The sequence below is a fragment of the Astatotilapia calliptera genome, chromosome 14 (assembly GCF_964374335.1).
Source record: "Astatotilapia calliptera chromosome 14, fAstCal68.1, whole genome shotgun sequence".
Lineage (NCBI taxonomy): Eukaryota > Metazoa > Chordata > Actinopteri > Cichliformes > Cichlidae > Astatotilapia > Astatotilapia calliptera.
Genome location: NC_137435.1, coordinates 22,842,227 through 22,864,240, shown reverse-complemented (window position 1 = coordinate 22,864,240; position 22,014 = coordinate 22,842,227). Strand labels below are relative to the sequence as shown.

Genomic DNA, 22,014 nt, shown 5'->3' with positions numbered 1-22,014 from the left:
TTTTGGGGCTGTCGCCGAGTAACACGGACTTTCAACTCCCGCCACAGATTTTCTATGGGGTTGAGGTCTGGAGACTGGCTAGGCCACTCCAGGACTTTCAAATGCTTCTTACGGAGCCACTCCTTTGTTGCCCGGGCGGTGTGTTTTGGATCATTGTCATGTTGGAAGACCCAGCCTCGTTTCATCTTCAAAGTTCTCACTGATGGAAGGAGGTTTTGGCTCAAAATCTCACGATACATGGCCCCATTCATTCTGTCCTTAACACGGATCAGTCGTCCTGTCCCCTTGGCAGAAAAACAGCCCCATAGCATGATGTTTCCACCCCCATGCTTCACAGTAGGTATGGTGTTCTTGGGATGCAACTCAGTATTCTTCTTCCTCCAAACACGACGAGTTGAGTTTATACCAAAAAGTTCTACTTTGGTTTCATCTGACCACATGACATTCTCCCAATCCTCTGCTGTATCATCCATGTGCTCTCTGGCAAACTTCAGACGGTCCTGGACATGCACTGGCTTCAGCAGCGGAACACGTCTGGCACTGCGGGATTTGATTCCCTGCCGTTGTAGTGTGTTACTGATGGTGACCTTTGTTACTTTGGTCCCAGCTCTCTGCAGGTCATTCACCAGGTCCCCCCGTGTGGTTCTGGGATCTTTGCTCACCGTTCTCATGATCATTTTGACCCCATGGGATGAGATCTTGTGTGGAGCCCCAGATCGAGGGAGATTATCAGTGGTCTTGTATGTCTTCCATTTTCTGATGATTGCTCCCACAGTTGATTTTTTCACACCAAGCTGCTTGCCTATTGTAGATTCACTCTTCCCAGTCTGGTGCAGGTCTACAATACTTTTCCTGGTGTCCTTCGAAAGCTCTTTGGTCTTGGCCATGGTGGAGTTTGGAGTCTGACTGTTTGAGGCTGTGGACAGGTGTCTTTTATACAGATGATGAGTTCAAACAGGTGCCATTCATACAGGTAACGAGTGGGGGACAGAAAAGCTTCTTACAGAAGACGTTACAGGTCTGTGAGAGCCAGAGATTTTCCTTGTTTGAGGTGACCAAATACTTATTTTCCACCCTAATTTACGAATAAATTCTTTACAAATCCTACCATGTGTATTCATGGATTTTTTTTTCACATTCTGTCTCTCACAGTTGAAGTGTACCTCTGGTGCAAATTACTGACCTCTGTCATCATTTTAAGTGGGGGAACTTGCACAATCGGTGGCTGACTAAATACTTTTTTGCCCCACTGTATGTACAGAGGCCGTTGGAAAGAGTGAGCAAAGAGTGAGCAATTTATACCATTGGTCCTTGATATTTAATCAAAGTATAGACCAGATGTGGCACCCCCTTTGGTTATTTTACTCCTCTAGGGTCTAAGCACTGTACCAGAATGGGATTTTAGGCATATGCATGGCGCTTTCATAAAGCTTAAAATCAGAATCAGAATCGTGTTTATTGGCCAAGTATATGTGCAGACACATACAGGGAATTTGGTTCCGGTAGATGGTGGCTCTCAAGCACAGCAATGTAAATCTCACACACACACACACACACACACACACACACACACACACACACACACACACACACACACACAAGTGTCTATATATACACATTACACATACATACACAAAGCTATGTAAACCAACTATAAATAACGAATCTAAACGTATATACATAAAATACAGAAATGAATGAGGTGGAATGAATACTACAAAATGTACATAAGGTGCAGTTGCAGTCTGGCAGTGGGAGCAGTGTGACAGGTCAACTGTTAAGAAGGGAGATGGCGAGGGGAAAGAAACTGTTCCTGTGTCGGGTGGTCCTGGTCTGCAGGCTTCTGTACCGTCTGCCAGAGGGCAGCAGATCAAAAAGTCTGTGTGCAGGGTGTGAGGGGTCTGCGATGATTTTCCCTGCCCGTTTCCTGGTTCTTGAGAGGTACAGATCCTGGATGGAGGGCAGGGGGGTGCCGATGATCCTTTCTGCTGCCCGTACAGTCCGCTGCAGTCTGCTCCTGTCCTGTTTAGTGGCTGCTCCATACCAGACTGTGATGGAGGAGCACAGGACAGACTCAATGACCGCAGTGTAGAACTGGATCAGCAGCTCCTGTGGAAGACTGTACTTCCCGAGTTGTCTCAGGAAGTACATCCTCTGCTGGGTCTTTTTGAGGATGGAGTTGATGTTGGTCTCCCACTTCAGGTCCTGGGAGATGGTTGTACCCAGGAACTTGAAGGTCTTCACAGTTGACACAGGGCTGTCTGATATGGTGAGGGGGAGCAGAGTTGAGGGATGTCTCCTGAAGTCCACTGTCATCTCTACAGTCTTAAGAGTGTTCAGCTCCAGAATGTGCTGACTGCACCAGAGTACCAGCCGCTCAACTTCCTGCCAGTATGCAGACTCATCACCATCTTGAATGAGGCCAATGACAATGGTCTCTATGTGGCCTGAATGTTTTAGTTACTTAATCATTTACAAATTATATGAAAACGATATTTACCATCTTATCATAACACATGAAGTCTGTCTGTGTGTGATGATTTTTTTTTTTTTTTTTTTTTGGACTGCCAGCTCCTACACAGTCTGGAGTTCAGCGATCATACTTGGCACACAGGAATGGCTTAGACTTCTTAAGGTTCTTATCTATATTAAATGGGTGGTTGCTAGGCATCATACTAAATATGGTTTTTATGGTAGTTTTATTGTAATGGGGAGAAAATATAGGCTGGATCCTATCGAAACCACCATTTGACGAGAGGCAGGCTACATCCTGAACAAGTCACCAGTCTGTTGCTGGGCTAACACAGAGAGACATGTAGGAGCTATTTAGAATCACCAGTTAACTTAACCCTACTAAAAGATAAAGTATAAGTAACCTAAATTGATTTGCATGTCCTCCATTTTGTGCGTGTGAGATGTGTGAGACATCTTCACGAGTTTGGGTCCTCTACCAGAGGCTTGGGAATTTGTTGTCCACAGAGACCTTTGATTTCGTGCCTGGAATGTGTTGGAGTCAGTCTTCCAGTTCTGGGGTTACAACTCCTAATGCTCTTCTTACCATTGCAACCACTTTGGAATTAAAAATAGCAGCTCGATAGTGTAGTGGCAACACCACAGTCTTTCGAACAGTTGGTCAGGGGTTTTGGCCAGAGCATGGATCCAGTAAGGGTCCCCAGGTTGTGCCCCCCGTGCTGCCCAAACCTATGAGTGAGGATCATGAGTGTGATATTTACAGACATCACCTGGCTTAACAAGGTCCATGTCAATATCTCTCATCGAAGATAAATTGGATACTATACTGGAACAAGGCATACATGAAAAAGGACTGATATATAAAAATGAAAACTTAAATTTCTTTATACGGTCCACATCTGGGCCTTTATGTTTTGTTGATTTCTTGCTCTAAGTGCTTCAGACAAAACTAAAGTTGTAACTCAATCAGCTCTTTGTATTTTTTACACTTCTTGGTGGATACCATTAAATCAATCTCATTTGCAATTTAAATTTTAACATTTTATCTTTTATACAATCAGTTGTATAAAGGTAAACAGGGAAAGCCACATCACATTCAGCTCCAAATTGTAGCAAAAACCAAAGGACCTGATGACCTTTTTCTCTCTGTTGAGTTTGAACTACAGCAGAAGTTCTTCTCTGATGCTCTGCTCCCCAGTTTCTATCCTTTGGTTCGCTGAGTTTTCAAGATTTGGCTGGCAAAGATGATGGAAACGCTACAAAATGTAGGAAGTATACATAAACAGGTTTGTGACAAAGTTTAATAACAATTCTGAAAGGCTACAACATAACAAGCTGCGATGTGAGTCATTAAAATCTTGTCATAGGCAGCTACATTTAGTTAGCTGGATGGCTGCATATTGTGATTAAAAATTACAGTGTAGGCACGTAAGCTATACATTTTTGTTTAACAATATACAGTGGGGTGCATAATTATTTGAATTTTAAAAATTTGCTCACAAAGAAATAAACAGTAAGGTAGGTTACAGGATGACTTCATAGTATTGAGGGGACAATGGCTGGAGCCATGTATCATAAAATCATGGACGGCAACCTCCTTCGTTCAGTCAGAACACTGAAGATGGGTCCTTTCAACATGACAGTCACTCAAAACATACTTCCAAGGTAAGAAAGCAGCACCTAAATAAGCACATTTTAAATCTAAACGAATTAGGAAGTTTCTGTAAAGAAGAGTGGATCAAAATCCTTCCTAGCAAGTGTGCAAATCTGGTGACTACCAACAAGAAATGTTCAATCACCTTGCTTGCCACGAACAATATACTCCCATTTTTGCTTTGGGATCAAAGACTTACAGTGGGGGAAAAAAGTATTTAGTCAGCCACCGATTGTGCAAGTTCCCCCACTTAAAATGATGACAGAGGTCAGTAATTTGCACCAGAGGTACACTTCAACTGTGAGAGACAGAATGTGAAAAACAAATCCATGAATCCACATGGTAGGATTTGTAAAGAATTTATTCGTAAATTAGGGTGGAAAATAAGTATTTGGTCACCTCAAACAAGGAAAATCTCTGGCTCTCACAGACCTGTAACGTCTTCTGTAAGAAGCTTTTCTGTCCCCCACTCGTTACCTGTATGAATGGCACCTGTTTGAACTCATCATCTGTATAAAAGACACCTGTCCACAGCCTCAAACAGTCAGACTCCAAACTCTGCCATGGCCAAGACCAAAGAGCTTTCGAAGGACACCAGGAAAAGTATTGTAGACCTGCACCAGACTGGGAAGAGTGAATCTACAATAGGCAAGCAGCTTGGTGTGAAAAAATCAACTGTGGGAGTAATCATCAGAAAATGGAAGACATACAAGACCACTGATAATCTCCCTCGATCTGGGGCTCCACGCAAGATCTCATCCCATGGGGTCAAAATGATCATGAGAACGGTGAGCAAAGATCCCAGAACCACACGGGGGGACCTGGTGAATGACCTGCAGAGAGCTGGGACCAAAGTAACAAAGGTCACCATCAGTAACACACTACAACGGCAGGGAATCAAATCCCGCAGTGCCAGACGTGTTCCGCTGCTGAAGCCAGTGCATGTCCAGGCCCGTCTGAAGTTTGCCAGAGAGCACATGGATGATGCAGCAGAGGATTGGGAGAATGTCATGTGGTCAGATGAAACCAAAGTAGAACTTTTTGGTATAAACTCAACTCGTCGTGTTTGGAGGAAGAAGAATACTGAGTTGCATCCCAAGAACACCATACCTACTGTGAAGCATGGGGGTGGAAACATCATGCTATGGTGCTGTTTTTCTGCCAAGGGGACAGGACGACTGATCCGTGTTAAGGACAGAATGAATGGGGCCATGTATCGTGAGATTTTGAGCCAAAACCTCCTTCCATCAGTGAGAACTTTGAAGATGAAACGAGGCTGGGTCTTCCAACATGACAATGATCCAAAACACACCGCCCGGGCAACAAAGGAGTGGCTCCGTAAGAAGCATTTGAAAGTCCTGGAGTGGCCTAGCCAGTCTCCAGACCTCAACCCCATAGAAAATCTGTGGCGGGAGTTGAAAGTCCGTGTTGCTCGGCGACAGCCCCAAAACATCACTGCTCTCGAGAAGATCTGCATGGAGGAATGGGCCAAAATACCAGCTACTGTGTGTGCAAACCTGGTAAAGACCTATAGTAAACGTTTGACCTCTGTTATTGCCAACAAAGGTTACGTTACAAAGTATTGAGTTGTATTTTTGTTATTGACCAAATACTTATTTTCCACCCTGATTTACGAATAAAGTCTTTACAAATCCTACCATGTGGATTCATGGATTTTTTTTTCACATTCTGTCTCTCACAGTTGAAGTGTACCTCTGGTGCAAATTACTGACCTGTGTCATCATTTTAGGTGGGGGAACTTGCACAATCGGTGGCTGACTAAATACTTTTTTGCCCCACTGTATTTAAAACAGTGACATACAAATCATTTATAACTTTCACGTAATGTGTTATTTTATTAATTTTGGGGTTGATATTGTGTCTTTATTAAAATGAAACAACCATAAAAAATAAAGGCTGTTCATTTCTAAGTGAACAAACTTTCAAATTCAGAAGGGGATAAAATAATTATTTCCCACACTGTATTTAATCTTATACCACAATCATCCCACCTGACTTAGAGTCCCAGTCTCAGTGCCCAGCTTATACAGGGCCCATCCTGGAACAAGCAGGATGGAGGAGAGGGCCAGTATCCACCCCAGCACATATGCCCAGGATGGATAGATGTACCACCGATTAAAGGTCAGAGGCTTGTACTCAGTGAAAGAATAGCCTGAGAAATCAAAAGGAGATGGTTTAGCTGGTGGCGAATTGAGTGCTGACATCCTAACACTTACAGCTCAACTCACTAGTGAGACCAGTGGTGTGAGGTAGAGCCAGCAGAGTTTAAAGAAGTAGTTGGCTTGTGTTTTCCTGTCATGTCCTTTATTATGTCATACAGCCGATCTACTCCTTAATAGGAAAACAAACAAGATAAACAACATATATTGATCACACTTGGTGTTAAACGGCACTATAATGTCTATAGTGTCCAAAAGATAAATCTGAGAAAATTTCCCTGATCATGTCATCACCACGACATCACTAGGGAACGATATGGAAGAGCACACCTACCAAATATCCAACCCAGTGCCAGAGTTCAAAACACACATAGGAAGAGGATGCAGGCTCCATTACAAGCATAGTAGTCCAACAACTGGAACACAAACATTCCTCCCTAGACACAATGACACAGATATTTCATATGTGTTTAGTTTTAAAATCTAAAATCAGAAACTTAGGATATATAATTTTTAAATATTTTCTTTCAGACCCCTACACACATTTCTAAAACATTTTCTGCCAGTGATACATTACATACAGACCTCAGTAACCATGACAAGCTGAGAGAAGAAACATATCAGGCAGTAGAGAAGGAGAAAAATCTCCCTTCGGCCGGCTCTGCGCAACACTTTGGGAAACATATCGACAAAGGACGTCATCACTACTTCCATGGCAACAAACTGTGCAGAAAATGGACAAAACACTTAGTAAATAGCAACGCATAAATGCAAAGTTTCAAAGTTGTGTGTGTCTTACTTGTGAATCAAGACGCAAGAGAATGAGCATAACAAAGAAACAGATGGACCACAGTTGAGGCAGGGGCATCATGGCTACAGCCTGAGGGTATCCTGGTATGAACGCCAGGCCTGGACCTGAAACACAACAGCATGATGCCAGAAAACTGAGCTCCTTCTATACAAAACATGCCAGCCAGTGTTGAATGTTTGTGTTTTAGTTTGGACAGTTTGTGGTGTGTAATGGCATAAATATGACAGCAGAAATGCAGAAAATTGAACAGCCACCTGTGCCTGCTTATATTAACAAATATTACTTTGCTACTCATGTTTGACTGTCCACAAGATGGTGCAAGAGGCTGAGATTTGATTTGTATGGAATTTTGTTTTCACCATTGAGGGGGAAGAAAACAAGAACACCATTAACCAGTTCCTAAAATCATCTTTAAAAAAAGAAAAAAGTAAACATGTCATGTTCATTGTTTCTGCTCTTACTGTCCTTCTTCAATGACAGTGAAACAAAATATATTTATTTAAACATGAAAGGGACACAGATTTATATGTGATGTGTGTTTTGGCTAAACAAGAGTTACGTTTTTCCAAGTGTTGATGAGCTCTGATGAGAGCCTATTGTTTTATTCCACTCCTCTTGTTTAAGCTCTAGGCAGTTCTTCTCCCTCAGTGCCTGCTCCCATATTTTCAGTCTCTTGCTTTCTACATCCGAGCACAGCAGACGGCCTAAAACTTTTTTTATTGGTAAGCTGGAGAAAATAACCTCTAACGAGTGAAATACCATTTAAATTGATATTGTTCACCAAGTATGGTTTGCATTGGTTGTTGTAGAGTACGGAGTGAAAACGGGGAGTTTACTGAGCCATGGCGTCACGTAAACACTGAGCATCCCTCTCAACAGCGGTAAGCTAAATGTGGCTAATTAGACACATGAGTGGTTAAATTGAATTGATATACCTTTATTAGTCCCACAAGGGGAAATTTCATAAGGCTGTCGACCTATTGCATGCAATGGCGGCGCCATCTTACCCTCCGACCATACATACATTTCACAAACCATCACATGGGGAAGACAGGTCAGAGAGGTATAACAATGGAAAATGCATCACATGAGGAAAGATAAGGAGAAAGAAAAATAACTCCCCCCAGACTGAGCTCCAACAGGGAGATCAGTTTGAGAACAGAAAAAAAAAAACAAAAACCCCCACCTCTGCACATAGCACATGAAAAAACTCTTAATACACCAAAGAAACACATGACAAGCAACAGGGGTGGGTAAAGGGTGCAGCATCAGAAGGGAATAAGTGTAGAAAGGGGTTTGGAAAGGGAGGGGGGGATGAGTGTGTGCGTGTCCAGAGTTCAGCTGAGACAGTGTCCTTCGCCCTGCTAGGCTAAGTAAACAGTCTTCCAGCCAACCCAGGTGGCCTTGCATGGAATGGGAAGGAACAGACTAAACACAGTCGTTATCAGGGTGTTGTTGTTCAGCTCCAGCCTTGAGACCGCAGCTGGCGCCAAAGGGGCTATCCGCATGAAGTGATGGTGCTTTTTACTTTAGTGCGAACAGCTCATATGAATTTCAAAGCAGTGGCTTTTTTCAGTGTTTTATGTGTTCGTGAGTAAATCGGTTTGGCTGTGATTAAAGTTCAAGTTTTCACACAGCTGAATAAACGTCAAACAGAAAACTGATTAAATAGAAGTGTGAGATGGTCGAGAATTTACTCCAATGTCCTGTTATATATTAGCGAGCGAAGACCAGACGAGTTTGCTAAACTCCATCGAGACAGTTGGTGATGCAAATCTGAAGGCTAGACCGTCCCATTTCACAGCCTCGCACTTCCGGCCTTCTCAGTCTTCAAAGGACCCGGCCCACATAGGCCAAAAAGCCTGGGTCCTCGGAAGAATGCGGCCTATGAATTAGGACATAGCTTCTGAAATGCACTATAGTTATGCAAATTAGATCGCTAACCAAGTCATTACCCTGTGAAAAGCCGTAGATGGTTAGAGCAGCTGAAAATAGTTTTATGGGAAATAATTGTAAGGAGACTTTATGCTGCTTCCTTATGTGATGTCGCGATGAGGAATAACCGGGGATGGCAACTAAGATATTGACAACGCCACCTGGGGGAGGGCGTTACACCCCAGGAAAGATTTCTCTAGCCAATGTACGTATTGCACTGCTACCAAAGCCCACAGACTCGTTATTAACGGCAGAGGTGAGACAAAGGAAGTTTACAAATCAAAATTTATTAAGAGGAACTACTAAAAACATAACTATAAAATCAGGAAGGCACCTAGGGTAGCAGGGTTGAGACGGCAAAATAGTTCATTAAAACACTTTATTAACAAACGATGATTAAAATGACCAGACTCCCTACCACGATGCTACCCTAAAACAATCACAGCATGATAAAAGAATAACTAAACAAAATAGTGGAGACCGGCCACTGAATGAAGCTGGGACTTGCATATATACATACACAAAAATCTATTTTATTTTATGTGCTGGAATGTGCAGAAAATAGGTTTAAATGTTAAACAAATTTCTTCCAGTCAGAGAATGTTGCATATAATTAAATTTTTTAAAAGATTAAAACTAATAAAACAAGTTTTAAAAAGAGACTTTTTCCATTTGATTACATTTTGTATGATGCATTATGCAGAAAAAGCAGAATTGAGCTGAAAGATCTTTTGATTTATCACCTATGCAGGTTGTAAATCGTGTTTTTAAATAGTAACTAAGTAACTAAGTAATTAATTACTTTTGAAAATAAGTAATCAGTAAAGTAACGGGATTACTTTTCGGGGGAAGTAATCAATAATTAGTTACTGATTACACTTTTCAAGTAACTTGACCAACACTGCTCATTAAGTATGGATTCTTCCTCCATTAGCATGAATAAGGGTCAAAATAATTTGGGTGAATAGTTATACTTACTAATGAATGACTGGATAATGGACAAGTACTTATTGAGCACTCTTCCATCCTATCCAGCACCGTCCTGGATGACAGTAGCAAATCTATTCTTGAGAAACTCTGATGAGGGCAAAAAACAAACAAACAGTGAAATCCCTATCGGTTGGGTGAGCTACTCTCCAGGCATCATAAATTTCTAGATCACAGCAGAACTCTTTCAGTCTAAGGCTTTTTGGTGATAAGTAGGGATGGGTACCGGTATCCGGTTCTGACATAAACGTTAGTAACCAGACCGAAAAGCAGCGCACATTTCGGTGCTTTATTTCGGTGCTTTTTTCCCCTGAGATGTCATACACTTTGGATACTAGCCAATCATTTTACCTTTGCGAGCGTAGTAGGCGGGCCCAGGTACGTACGTTCTTTTAGAGCAGAGCTACAGATTAAAAATGCCCAAAGCAAAGCAGTCAAAGTCTGGCTGTACGTCACAGCAAAAGATGCAAACTCAGCAGCCTGCAACAAGTGCTTTAAGCTGATACTGTGCAAAGGAGGTAACACCTCGAATCTGATGAAACACATGGTGGCATGTAGCGTTTTGTTAAAAGCCGAGAAATGCGCCGTATTTGATAGCTTGCTGCGAGACCTCACACCGAGCACATCTACTGCGGGTGGTTTTCCTGTTATCGGACCCGGAGTTAGCAACATCCCCCAAAAACCCGAAGAGTAGAGTCCTGGCCCCTAGCCCTGCCAGTGTAGCAGAAATGATGACGGAGGATGATGCAGCAGCAGCCGTTCTTCTCTGCGTGAGTAGCTTAATGTTGTTGGTGTGTAATTTACGTTGAGTAGGCTAACCATGTTATTAAATTAATGCAAGTAAGGTGAACTAGCAAACACCGTCGTAGTTACATGCGGCTGCCTTCTTGTTTGATGGCAGATACTCCCTTCACCCTGGCCAAAAAGGCTAAAATGACCAAAGAAAAAGTGGAAAACAGCTAAACATGAGAGGTTTTTGGACAAAGTTGGTGTTTTTTTTCCATTGATTAAGCACTGCTTCCAGCCAAGAGTGATGCCATGCCCTATAGCTGCAGAAAAGGCTAACATTGTTATCTTTTTACAAAAAACAGCTGAACATGAGAGGTTTTTGGACAAAGTTTGTGTTCTTGATTCTTTAAGCACCGGTTTGAGCACCGTTTAAGCACCGGCACCGTTTCAAAAGTACCGGTTTGGTACTGGTATCGGATAAAACCTAAACGATACCCATCCCTAGTGATAAGTCACCCTCTGTTTTACATTCATCAACCCTTGGATCAGATACACAATTAAAGTCACTTCCCAATACCATATATGGAGAGGCTATGGCTGAAACAAGGGTTAAGAGATTTTTTTTGGGGGGGGGAAGAGATATCTTCTGAATTTGGACCATAAATGCATCCTATAGAAATAGATTCTCCAAATAGATATCCAGAGAAAAGAATGTAGCATCCTTCATTTTCTTTTACAACTTTTTCTATAGTTAAAGGCAGATTACGATGGATGGGGATGGCCATCCTCTACTTTTTGTATTATAAGATGAGTAAAGAACTTAGCCAACCCAACTTCTCTTTAATTTTGAGTGTTCCAAATCATTTAGATTGGTTTCTGATAGTAAAGCAATTTAGGTTTTTTCCTCTTTCCGGATTGAAAGAGGGTTTTTAGTTTGTTTGTTTTTTTTTTTTGCCTTTTTACAACATTATTCAGTCCTTTAACCAGGGGTGATTTTAGCCCATTTCGGAATCAAATGAATGAATCAAAGCACCCCTCAAAGATCTCTTACTTTTTTTTGAGAATATTTGTTGTTTGTGTGACACACTACTAAAAATATAAAAAGCATTCAGTACTTGTTTGGGACTTAACATTTTAACAACAAAAGTATAGATACCCCTCCCCCCAAAATGGTTTGTTCCAGTTCGCCTCTCCCCTGCTCTGGCTCTAGCGCCGTTGCTGCCAGAACAATGGTGGCTGACATGCAGCGGAGAGGATGTGTAAGTGCCTGGCTTAAAACAGGACATATTAGCTGCATTTAACCTTCAGTTACTCTTTATATAGTTAGGTAAGAGTCAGACCATGTTTCTTTTTAACTGAAAAACATTACACCCAGGTAACCGGCTGTGTTGAAAACGTGTTTCTCGACTATGTTTGCTACCCTACAATCCGTCCTGCTCTGTAGTAAAATCAGCGATATTTGACCGTCCTGTTGCTCCCATTGAAATTTATACAGTCTATTTAAAATCTAAAACTTAACATTGTCCGTAGCCTACTGTTGTTACCACTGTCCTGTTTGAAATGTAATGAGAGAAGCTGGTTATTTTGTCATATGTGCATGTGCCGATATTGAACCCAAGGTACTAACTAGCTAACTGACTGGATGCCCATTAACCTTATAACTTCTGTTGTGTGTGTGTGTACAGAGAGACACACACACATCTCATAATGGATATGAGGAAGTTTTTTCAAAAACAAGAGCCACATTCAGGTAAAAGTGTAAAATCAAATGATCCGTCAATAACGAATAATGTTGGATCAGTGTTTCAATATTTATATCTTTTATTAGATGTACATGTGGTTTGGTTATTTGCCTTTTGGTTGAAAGTACACTGAAAGAGGACTTTTTTATTAGTGTTCTTAATAGTATTTTTTTAATCTAATTGAATACAATCTATTTGTGTATGATTGTCAGTCCAAAGATGGAGAGAGGAAAGAGACAGGAAATACTAACAGGCAAAACAGAAACTGGCAAAGAAAAAACAACAACTAATTTTACTCATACAATCTGGAAGTTGTGTCCTCCCTATATTAAAGCTGCTATACAGTGTCAGGGGTTGCTGAGTGGATGTGGAGAAAAGGACTCAAACGCAGGACTCACGGTGAAGATGCAGGGTGTTTATTGTGAGGGACGAATGACGAAAACAGGAGATGGCTGGCTGACTGACTGAATGAACGGCTGACTGATCTGAACTTGGGAGGCAAACATGGGGCATAGACAGCAGTGACAACATTAAGGACGCGACGCTGACGAGGAGAGAACTGAGGTCTTAAATACACTGTCTGAACAATGACTGATAGGTGACAGGTGAGTGAGTAGCTGAACACAATTGAACTAATGATGCATGGAATAAGAACTAGAACATAATGCACACAGAGTAACGTAACACAAAACAGGAAGTGGAACGTACAGAGGATAAACAGTGAACATGAACTGAAAATACTGGGTCAATGACCCAGAAACCCTGACATACAGAATCTGCAAAACCAACTGGGTTGTCAGCCCTGGCACTGCATTACCATATTGAACTTCAGTCAGAGGAAGTCACGGTTGCCAAAAACTTTTTGAAGCTCAAGAGTGAGGCTGGTGCCATCCCAGATATGTTAACATTGTACAATCTTCTGGATAATCAGATCTTCCCCACACTGAAAACTGTTATTCAGGTTGCCCTAACAAACCCAGTTACCAGCTGTAGCTGTGAAAGGTCTTTTAGTGTCTTGAGTCAGCTCCATACCTGGCTGAGAAGGACCATGGGTCAAAGCAGACTCCAGCACCTGGCTGTGATGTCAGTTGAGAAAGAGATGCTTGAGAGACTTGACCACCAAAATGTGATAGACGGATTTGCCAACCTCAAGGTGAGGCGACATAGGTTAAAAGAAAAGAAAAAATCTGCAGAGCTATATTAGTATCTGCAGTAAAGATCTTTTCATACATTGTATACATTGTACCATAGGCCAAGGTGTCCATTTTCTAATTTTTTAAATAATATTTTGTACATTTCAAGGACTCTTCTATTTTTGGAGTGTATTTTTTATATTATACATACACATTAAAAGTGAATCTCTGTCCAAAATATGCACTCAGTTTACTTCTTACTCACTGTGAGCATCATTCACTTCTCCCACAGTAATTAAGGTTGGGATATGTTTTTTATTTTTATTTTATTCCAATCCATTCTTCTTTAGCAGCATTTAAATAACCTTTATCAGATTTGATGGTTTTGTTACAGACTTTTCAAAAAAGTGTTTTGCTTTTCTTTCACAAATGTGGGGATTAAATTGTGTTAAAATGTACAAAACAGTGATGTAATGTTTTGTGATGAGGACCCAGGCACAGAGAGACTTGATGAATTTAAGAATCTTATGATTTAATAAAGAAATTTGCAGACTTGCACAGAGATGGTAAAATTATGATGAGTGATAATGGAGATGAAGACAACAGACGATGAGGACAGGGAGGAACAGGGGTTTAAATGCACCAAGGAGACAGTCAGAGAGAACTCGTGACAACTGGAGACATTTAAGGATGCAGGGACTGACAGAGACGGGGAAGACGTCTCATTATGACGAGTAAAGGCCTGGATGCCTGGATGGGCAGCTCTCTGGCTGCTCAGCACCCCCAAAGCTCTGATCCTAGAATCGCCCCTGCCTTTAACGTTTAAGGACATTTTTTTGAGGTCAGTCATATCAACACAAAAGCATTTTTTCTTTTTGTAACATGTGGTGTAAAACATCATTTTTGGGAGTGCACTACACAAACACAGCAACCATATCTTACATAAATGTGTGTGGATTTAGATACATTGATATATTGTATAAACAAAAAAAAAGAAAAAAATGACTATGATGCAGCTCAAATGGGTACAGAAGTGGAAAAAAAGAGAATTTTTTTTTTAATGGAAAACAGAGAAAGTGACATCACGTTCAACTCCAAATCGTAGGTGTTACAAAGGGATCAGATGACCTTTTGTATCAGTTGAGTGTGAACTACTGCAGAAGTTCTCTGATGGTCTCTAGCTGAGTTTCCCTCTTTTGGTTCTCTAAATTTTCAAGATTAGGCTGGCACAGATGATGGAAACGCTACAAAATGGAGAAAAATGGAGAAAAACTTAATTTAAAAGTTTTATAATAATTCTAAAAAGGCTATTATTACCATGATTTCTATTACGTTAAAAATCACCCAGTAAACATGAAAGTCTTACATTTTTGTTTAACTATATATTTAAAATAATAACACAGTCATCCCACCTGACTTAGAGTCCCAGTCTCAGTGCCCAGCTTATACAGGGCCCATCCTGGAACAAGCAGGATGGAGGAGAGGGCCAGTATCCACCCCAGCACATATGCCCAGGATGGATAGATGTACCACCGATTAAAGGTCAGAGGCTTGTACTCAATTAAAGAACATATAAAAGAGCCCTGAGAAATCAAAAGGAGATGGTTTAGTTGGTGGAGAATTGAGTGTTGGTATCCTAATACTTAAAGCCCAACTCACCAGTGAGACCAGTGGTGTGAGGTAGAGCCAGCAGAGTTTAAAGAAGTAGTTGGCTCGTGTTCCTGTCATGTCCTTTATTATGTCATATAACTTATCTACCCCTTAATAGAAGAAGAAACAAGATAAACAACGTATAAAGTTCACACTTGGTGTCAATGGAATGCCATGGATGTATTTTTTTCACATAAAGGTTAAATGACAGCCAAAGGAGTCATAATCACCCATGTAAAGACTCCATTATAATGTCCTCACAAGTGTCTGCAAGATTTGCCCCTATATATGAGAAAACTTCCCTGATCATGTCATCATTACGACATCATTAGTGTGAGATGTAAAAAGAAGAGCACACCTACCAAATATCCAACCCAGTGCCAGAGTTTCAAACACACATAGAAAGAGGATGCAAGCTCCATTACAAGCATAGTAGTCGAACAACTGAAACACAAACATCCCTCCCTAGAGACAATGACACAGATATTGATTATGCATGCATTTATTTTCCTCACTAAAATCAGGGGCCCGTTCTTCGTACCTCGCTTACTACATCCAAGATCAAATGACACATCCAAGATCAAATCATCTCGCTAACTTTGAGCTCGCTATTCCGGTTCTTCGAACACACCTGTTGTTGACGATTAGTATAGCTGGATGAAGTAATGTGAGATCACTGGGTGGCTTAACAGGGGCTACGCATCGATAGTAGAAACATTGATCGGCAACCCTTTGATTGGTCGGCGAAATGTCGAAGGAGCGCGCTCAGTATTTTTCGGCAGCAGAGCAAGAACTCTTGATTGAGGGATTTCAGGAGTTTCAGAGTTTAATTAAAATGCAAGGGAACACTGCAAAGGCTGCAAAAGCAAGGAGAGAGGGCTGGCAGAAAGTTGCTGACAAATTAAACTCGTAGGTAATTTAATAATAATAATAATAATGGATTGGATTTATATAGCGCTTTTCAAGGCACCCAAAGCGCTTTACAATGCCACTATTCATTCACTCTCACATTCACACACTGGTGGAAGCAGCTACAGGTGTAGCCACAGCTGCCCTGGGGCAGACTGACAGAAGCCAGGCTGCCATATCACGCCATCGGCCCCTCTGGCCAATACCAGTAGGCGGTAGGGTAAATTTATTATATTATATTATATTATATTATATTACATTATATTATATTATATTATATCCTCTTTCACATCAGAGCCACAACAGGACCCACGAGAACATGTGAACAACTAAAAGTGAAATAAGAATATTCTACAGAATGGTAATATTTATCACTTATATTGCTTTTAGTCTCTTGAAAAGAGACCCTGAAATAATCTGTTTGTTTGTTTATAAAGGCAACCAAGAAAAGGGCAGAGCAAAAAAAGACAGGTGGTGGTCCTCCTCGTCAACAAGTTGGTTAAGTAAATAATACCCTCACGGGAAAATCGATATCTCTCTATGAGCACACTGTCGCGCTGAGCTAAAGGATCCTGTCTGTCCCGCAATATACGCTGGATTCTGAGGACTCTCCTTATCAATCTTGCACCTTCCGCAATGGGTGGCTCGCGTATACGGACAGGACATGGCTGCGACAGACTTCCCAAATCCACCTTCGCTTTTATAGCCGTGGTCTCCCATCTTGATTACACGAAGTAATTTACAATTACTACTCTAAAATATGAATTACATCTGAAATAATCAAATACATGAAATAGAATGATTAATAGTACATTTCCCTTTTTTTAGGAAATGACCTGTATGTATCTGTATGGAATCAATAAAAGGATCAAGTACTGCATTATCTTTAGTTACATTGATAATATTTATTTATGGAAAAACAGTGGTAAAATATCGCTGTTGCTTTCGTATACATGAAGCGGACATACCTGCGTGGCCGCGATCTAATCTTGTTTACATAAAGTAAACCTGCTTCCGAGCAGGTTTACGCTTACGGATCTGTTGCTATGACAGCAAGTCCCGGATGAGCTTCGGAGAACCGAACGATCCAAGATCACGCGAAATCGTCAACAATCAAATCCAGCTAACTTACTTAGCGAGGTACGAAGAACGGACCCCTGGATTACAATTAGGATATGTAATGTTTATTTTTTTCTTTTAGGCCCCTACACACATTTCCAAAACATTTTCTGCCAGTGATACATTATATACAGACCTCAGTAACCATGACAAGCTGAGAGAAGAAGCATATTAAGCAGAAGAGAAGGAGAAAAATCTCCCTTCGGCCGGCTCTGCGCAACACTTTGGGAAACATATCGATGAAGGACGTCATCACTACTTCCATGGCAACAAACTGTGCAGAAAATGGACAAAACACACTGAGTAAATTTCAAAGCATAAATGCAATGTTCCAAAGTCGTGTGTCTTACTTGTGTATCCAGACCCAAGAGAATGAGCATAACAAAGAAACAGATGGACCACAGTTGAGGCAGGGGCATCATGGCTACAGCCTGAGGGTATGCAATGAACGCCAGGCCTGGACCTGAAACACAACAGCATGATGCCAGAACATATCAAACATGCCAGCCAGTGGTAAATGTTTGTGTTTTAGTTTGTACAGTTTTGTGGTGTGTAATGGCATAAATATGACAGCAGAAATGCAGAAAATTGAACAATCACCTGTGCCTGTTCATATTAAGAGGGAAAAATCAAATGACATCAGGTTTTCACCATTACTCACGTGTTTGACTGTGATGGCACAATGGCACTGACTGATTTAGCCCACATAATATAGTCTGACTATTGGAACTCAAAGGATGCTGAGACCTGATTAGTATGGTAGTTAGTTTCCACAGCTGTAAAAATTATTTTTTGCCAGTGAGACCTAAGTCTTAATTTCAAGTTAAGCATCACAAAATGTCAACTTCCTGACACAAACATTTAGCAAAGCATTCGGTTTTCCTATAGAAATGTGAATACCACAGAAAAACCAATCCTTCTGTTCCACATTCCTCCTCTTCCTATAATCAAGATAACAAGGAAACTTTCACACAATGTTTGGATGCCAACATTGTGTGAAAATGTTGCCAATTTTCTTATTAAGTTTTCTTAGATATCGTAAATTTTGAATTTTCAGTGGCAAAAGTACTTCGTTGTTTTTCTTCCAGTGCTGGAAACAAGTTCCCATAGATTAGGTATAAACTCACTACTGAGAAATTAAGCTTTTGTAAACAAAAATGTCGAAATCTGTCACGGTTCTGGGTCACTTTGACCCAGTATTTTGAGTTGTTATTTTTTGGTGTGTTTTTGGATTATGGATTGTTTTCTTATTCTCTTGTAGTGATTGTGGTGGTGATGGTGGTGGTGATGATTATTAGTTTCATGTTTCTGTTTATCCGTGTTTAAGGATTTGTTGTTTCATGTATTGTTTGAGTTCCATGTGTTATATTCTGTCTGCCTCTCTGTCTGCCTCTTTGTTTAGTGGTTTCTTGTTTCCTGTTTTATTGTGAAGGTCTGTGTCTCATGTGAGTGTGTTCAGTTCTACTGCTCCCCTGTCTCGTTAGTCCAATTTCTCCCAGCTGTGTCTCCCTCCTGTTGCCCATTCCCTGATTACCACCCTGTGTATATTAGCCCTGTGTTTTCCTGTGCTCAGTGTCGCTTCGTACCCCCAGATCCTGCCTGTGTGTTCCAGTTTTATGGTTTGATTTCTGTTTTTGTTTGGTGCCAGCAATAAAGCTGTGTGTGGTCTTCAGTTACATTTCCATCTCAGAGTCCTTCATTTGGATCCACATCTCCACCTGCCTGCACAATGAGCCCTGACAGAAATCATTCCAAAAAATAATATTCCCCCAAATCAAGCTTAACAATTAAAACAGAGCCCTGAAAATTTTAAAGTCTTTCTTGTTCTGTTACCAAGTCTGTGACCAGTTGAGACATGCTCCCATAATATTGTTATGTAAGATTGAGTCCATTTATGGATCACTGTTATGTCACATTTATGGGTCCAGGAGAATATGATCGCATGTTTGTGATATATACCTGACTCTGCCACTTCTGCAATGGGAACACCTTGCTCATGAGCCATGAATCCCAGCACCGAGAACACAGCAAAACCAGCTACAACACTGGTACCACTGTTCAGCAAACACAGCATCAGAGAGTCTCTGCAAATCACAAAAACAAAGTGCAAAGTGCAGTCACTGCATGTGACAAAATATGAGGTTGTTAATATTTAAATATCTATTTAAAATTAAGGTAAATAACTACTGATCATCATGTACTTATAGCAGTTGTTGTTGTATTTGTTGTAGCTTCCCAGCACAATTAGGGAGCCCACACCGATACTGTAGGAGAAGAAGATCTGACTCACAGCCTCCATCCACACCTGTTCCAACAAAGCAACAGTATTACACTTGTCCACCTGTGTCAGACACTGTTAGAGATTTGAGCTCGTACCTGAGGGTCTATCAGTCGTGAGGGTTCAGGCAGAAGATAAAACATGATTCCTTCGAATGCTCCAGGAAGAGAGAGGCCACGAATCAAAAGTATTAACAACATCACGTAGGGGAAGGTAGCTGTGACATATACCACCTGTGGGAAAAAGTAACATTTCAGAGCATTTAAGTGTTTACTCAATATGTACTATGTATACATACTGTATATAGAGCTACAGTGAGGAAAAATAATTATTTGATCTCCAGCTGATTTTGTAAGTTTGATTGCTTATAAAGGAGTGAACAGTCTCTAATGTTTGTGGTAATTTAATTTTAATGGGGGGGGGGGGAGACAAGATATCCCCAAAAAGAACACATTAAATAAAAGTTATAAACTGATTTCCATGTCATTGAATGAAATAAGTATTTGAGCCCTTACAGCCTAGCCAGAACTCTGGTTCTCATAGATTTGCTGTTGTGGCCTATGTGGCACACAGATTGCAATCAATCAATGAATTAATCAGTTACAGATGCTCCTGTCACAGTTCTGGGTCTTAGGGCCAGCTTCTGAGTTTATTGTGGGGTTTTGTTTTGTTTTTTGAGTGTTTTGTGTTATCATTATGACTTAAGTTTCAACAGGCAGTCCTGAATTTATTCTTATTATTGCTTCAGAGTTTTCTTGTGATCTCACTTAATTTCCTTGTTCATTAGGTTTCCTTTGTTCCCCCCTTTGTCCTGTGTCCCTCGCTCCCTTGTTGCATTTGGTTGTGTGTGTGCGTCTCTGCGTCTTGTTTCCCTTTTCTTTTTACATGTTCCCCTCCTTGTTTTTCATTCCATATTTGTAGGGTAATTTCCAATAAACCAAGTTCAAAAAAGGGGAGTCTATGGCTGACGCGTGTTCCTGGTTTCCAAAAGAAATGTTTCCAGTTGCATTATGGTTTGAAGACTGTTTTATTTATTACAAACTGAGGATGTAACAATGAACTCCTTCCAAAAAAAAGGGCATGAAAATTCCAAAAAATAGCAGTTATCCAATACTAGCTGTGTACACGGTCAGAAAACCGTGAGACTCCTAACCTCTCTGTCCATGCTCCTCCCCTTCCCTCTCACACAGGGTTTCATGCTACTACTGCACTTATGTAATGAATCTATGAATAATAAAACAAACATGAACTCAATCGTAAATAAAATATAAAGCAGACGTCTGGCGCTTACATTACCGGCCCCTAATTGTTCTAATAATGTATTGCCTTAGAACAATTACCACATTTTTTAACTTTACAAACTTAATATGAACCACGTTTAGACATATCCAATGTTTAAACACATGACAAAATATTATTTATAGACAAATGAATTGTCCAATACTTTGCCAATCAGCTTTGCAAAGTATATTAAGGCTGGTTTCTGTCCATTTCCAAAAGAACAGGTGAAAAAGAATAAGAAAGAAAAGAAGGAAAGAGAGAAAGAAGGAAAGAGCCAGAGGTTGCTAGCACATGGCTCATCGTAGGGGCTTAGTCTTTACCACTAGCCCATTCAGATTCCACAAGCAGACAAATCTTGGTGATGGGTCTGTCCAAAACATTAGTCTTTGTCTTTATCCGTACTCGGCGAACGAGACCCTTCTTGTCTGGAACTGTTTTGATGATCTTTCCCATAATCCATGAATTTCGTGGTGCACAGTCGTCCACAAGAAGAACAACATCTCCTTCTGCAAAGTTTCTTGATGCTGTGGCCCACCGCTGACGTTCCTGAAGTTGAGGTAGGTATTCTTTAGTCCATCTCTTCCAAAATAGATTGGACATATATTGCACCTGTTTCCATCTACGTTGTGAGTAGAGGTCATTCTGGTCAAACAATCCTGGAGGCAATGAAGATTTTGTTTTCAAGAACAAAAGATGATTAGGTGTCAGAGCCTCCAAATCATTTGGGTCGCTTGATGCCCTGGTGATTGGTCGGCTGTTGATGATCGACTCTGCCTCGCATAAGACTGTATGAAGGCATTCTTCTTCCAGAACTTGTTCTCTCACAGTAGAATTCAGCACTTTTCGTATTGATCTTATCAACCTCTCCCATGCTCCGCCATGATGTGAAGCAGTGGGAGGGTTAAATGTCCACTTAATTCCATGCTGTTGAAATAGATGCTGAAACGGTGAAGTGTTCCAGTCAGCGATTGCTTCCTTCAGCTCACGATTGGCAGCAACAAAATTTGTCCCATTATCTGAGCGAATCGCCCTCACTTGTCCTCTCCGTGCTATGAAGCGCCGGATTGCATTTATGCATGAATCTGTGTCTAATGATGAGGCCAGCTCTATGTGTACTGCACGAACCGCTAAACA

General features: G+C 40.9%; 1 protein-coding gene and 1 long non-coding RNA gene across 3 annotated transcripts in view; both read right to left on the bottom strand.

The window, feature by feature from the left end:
• Positions 1-6,162: 6,162 nt before the first annotated feature.
• LOC113035722 (uncharacterized) lies at positions 6,163-7,021 on the bottom strand. Its single transcript, XR_013901268.1, has 3 exons — positions 6,892-7,021; positions 6,641-6,743; positions 6,163-6,299 (listed from the first exon to the last, which is right to left on the bottom strand). It is a non-coding gene; the product is annotated as an uncharacterized LOC113035722 (long non-coding RNA).
• An 84-nt stretch (positions 7,022-7,105) lies between these two features.
• The window catches only part of LOC113036053 (sodium- and chloride-dependent GABA transporter 2-like), a 28,782-nt gene continuing 13,873 nt past the window's right edge, over positions 7,106-22,014 (bottom strand). Inside the window, exons 6-15 of one of the 2 annotated variants that reach the window (XM_080288615.1) lie at positions 19,698-19,832; positions 19,523-19,626; positions 19,281-19,405; positions 17,672-17,784; positions 17,458-17,595; positions 15,656-15,758; positions 15,303-15,403; positions 15,056-15,226; positions 14,772-14,887; positions 7,106-7,221 (exon numbers count right to left, since the gene is read on the bottom strand). In XM_080288615.1, the coding sequence (XP_080144741.1) occupies positions 14,795-14,887; positions 15,056-15,226; positions 15,303-15,403; positions 15,656-15,758; positions 17,458-17,595; positions 17,672-17,784; positions 19,281-19,405; positions 19,523-19,626; positions 19,698-19,832 (1,083 nt within the window). In that variant the 3' untranslated portion in view covers positions 7,106-7,221; positions 14,772-14,794. Of the gene's footprint in view, positions 7,222-14,154; positions 14,888-15,055; positions 15,227-15,302; positions 15,404-15,655; positions 15,759-17,457; positions 17,596-17,671; positions 17,785-19,280; positions 19,406-19,522; positions 19,627-19,697; positions 19,833-22,014 lie in introns of those variants that run through there. The other variant, XM_026192087.2, reaches the window with a different exon arrangement.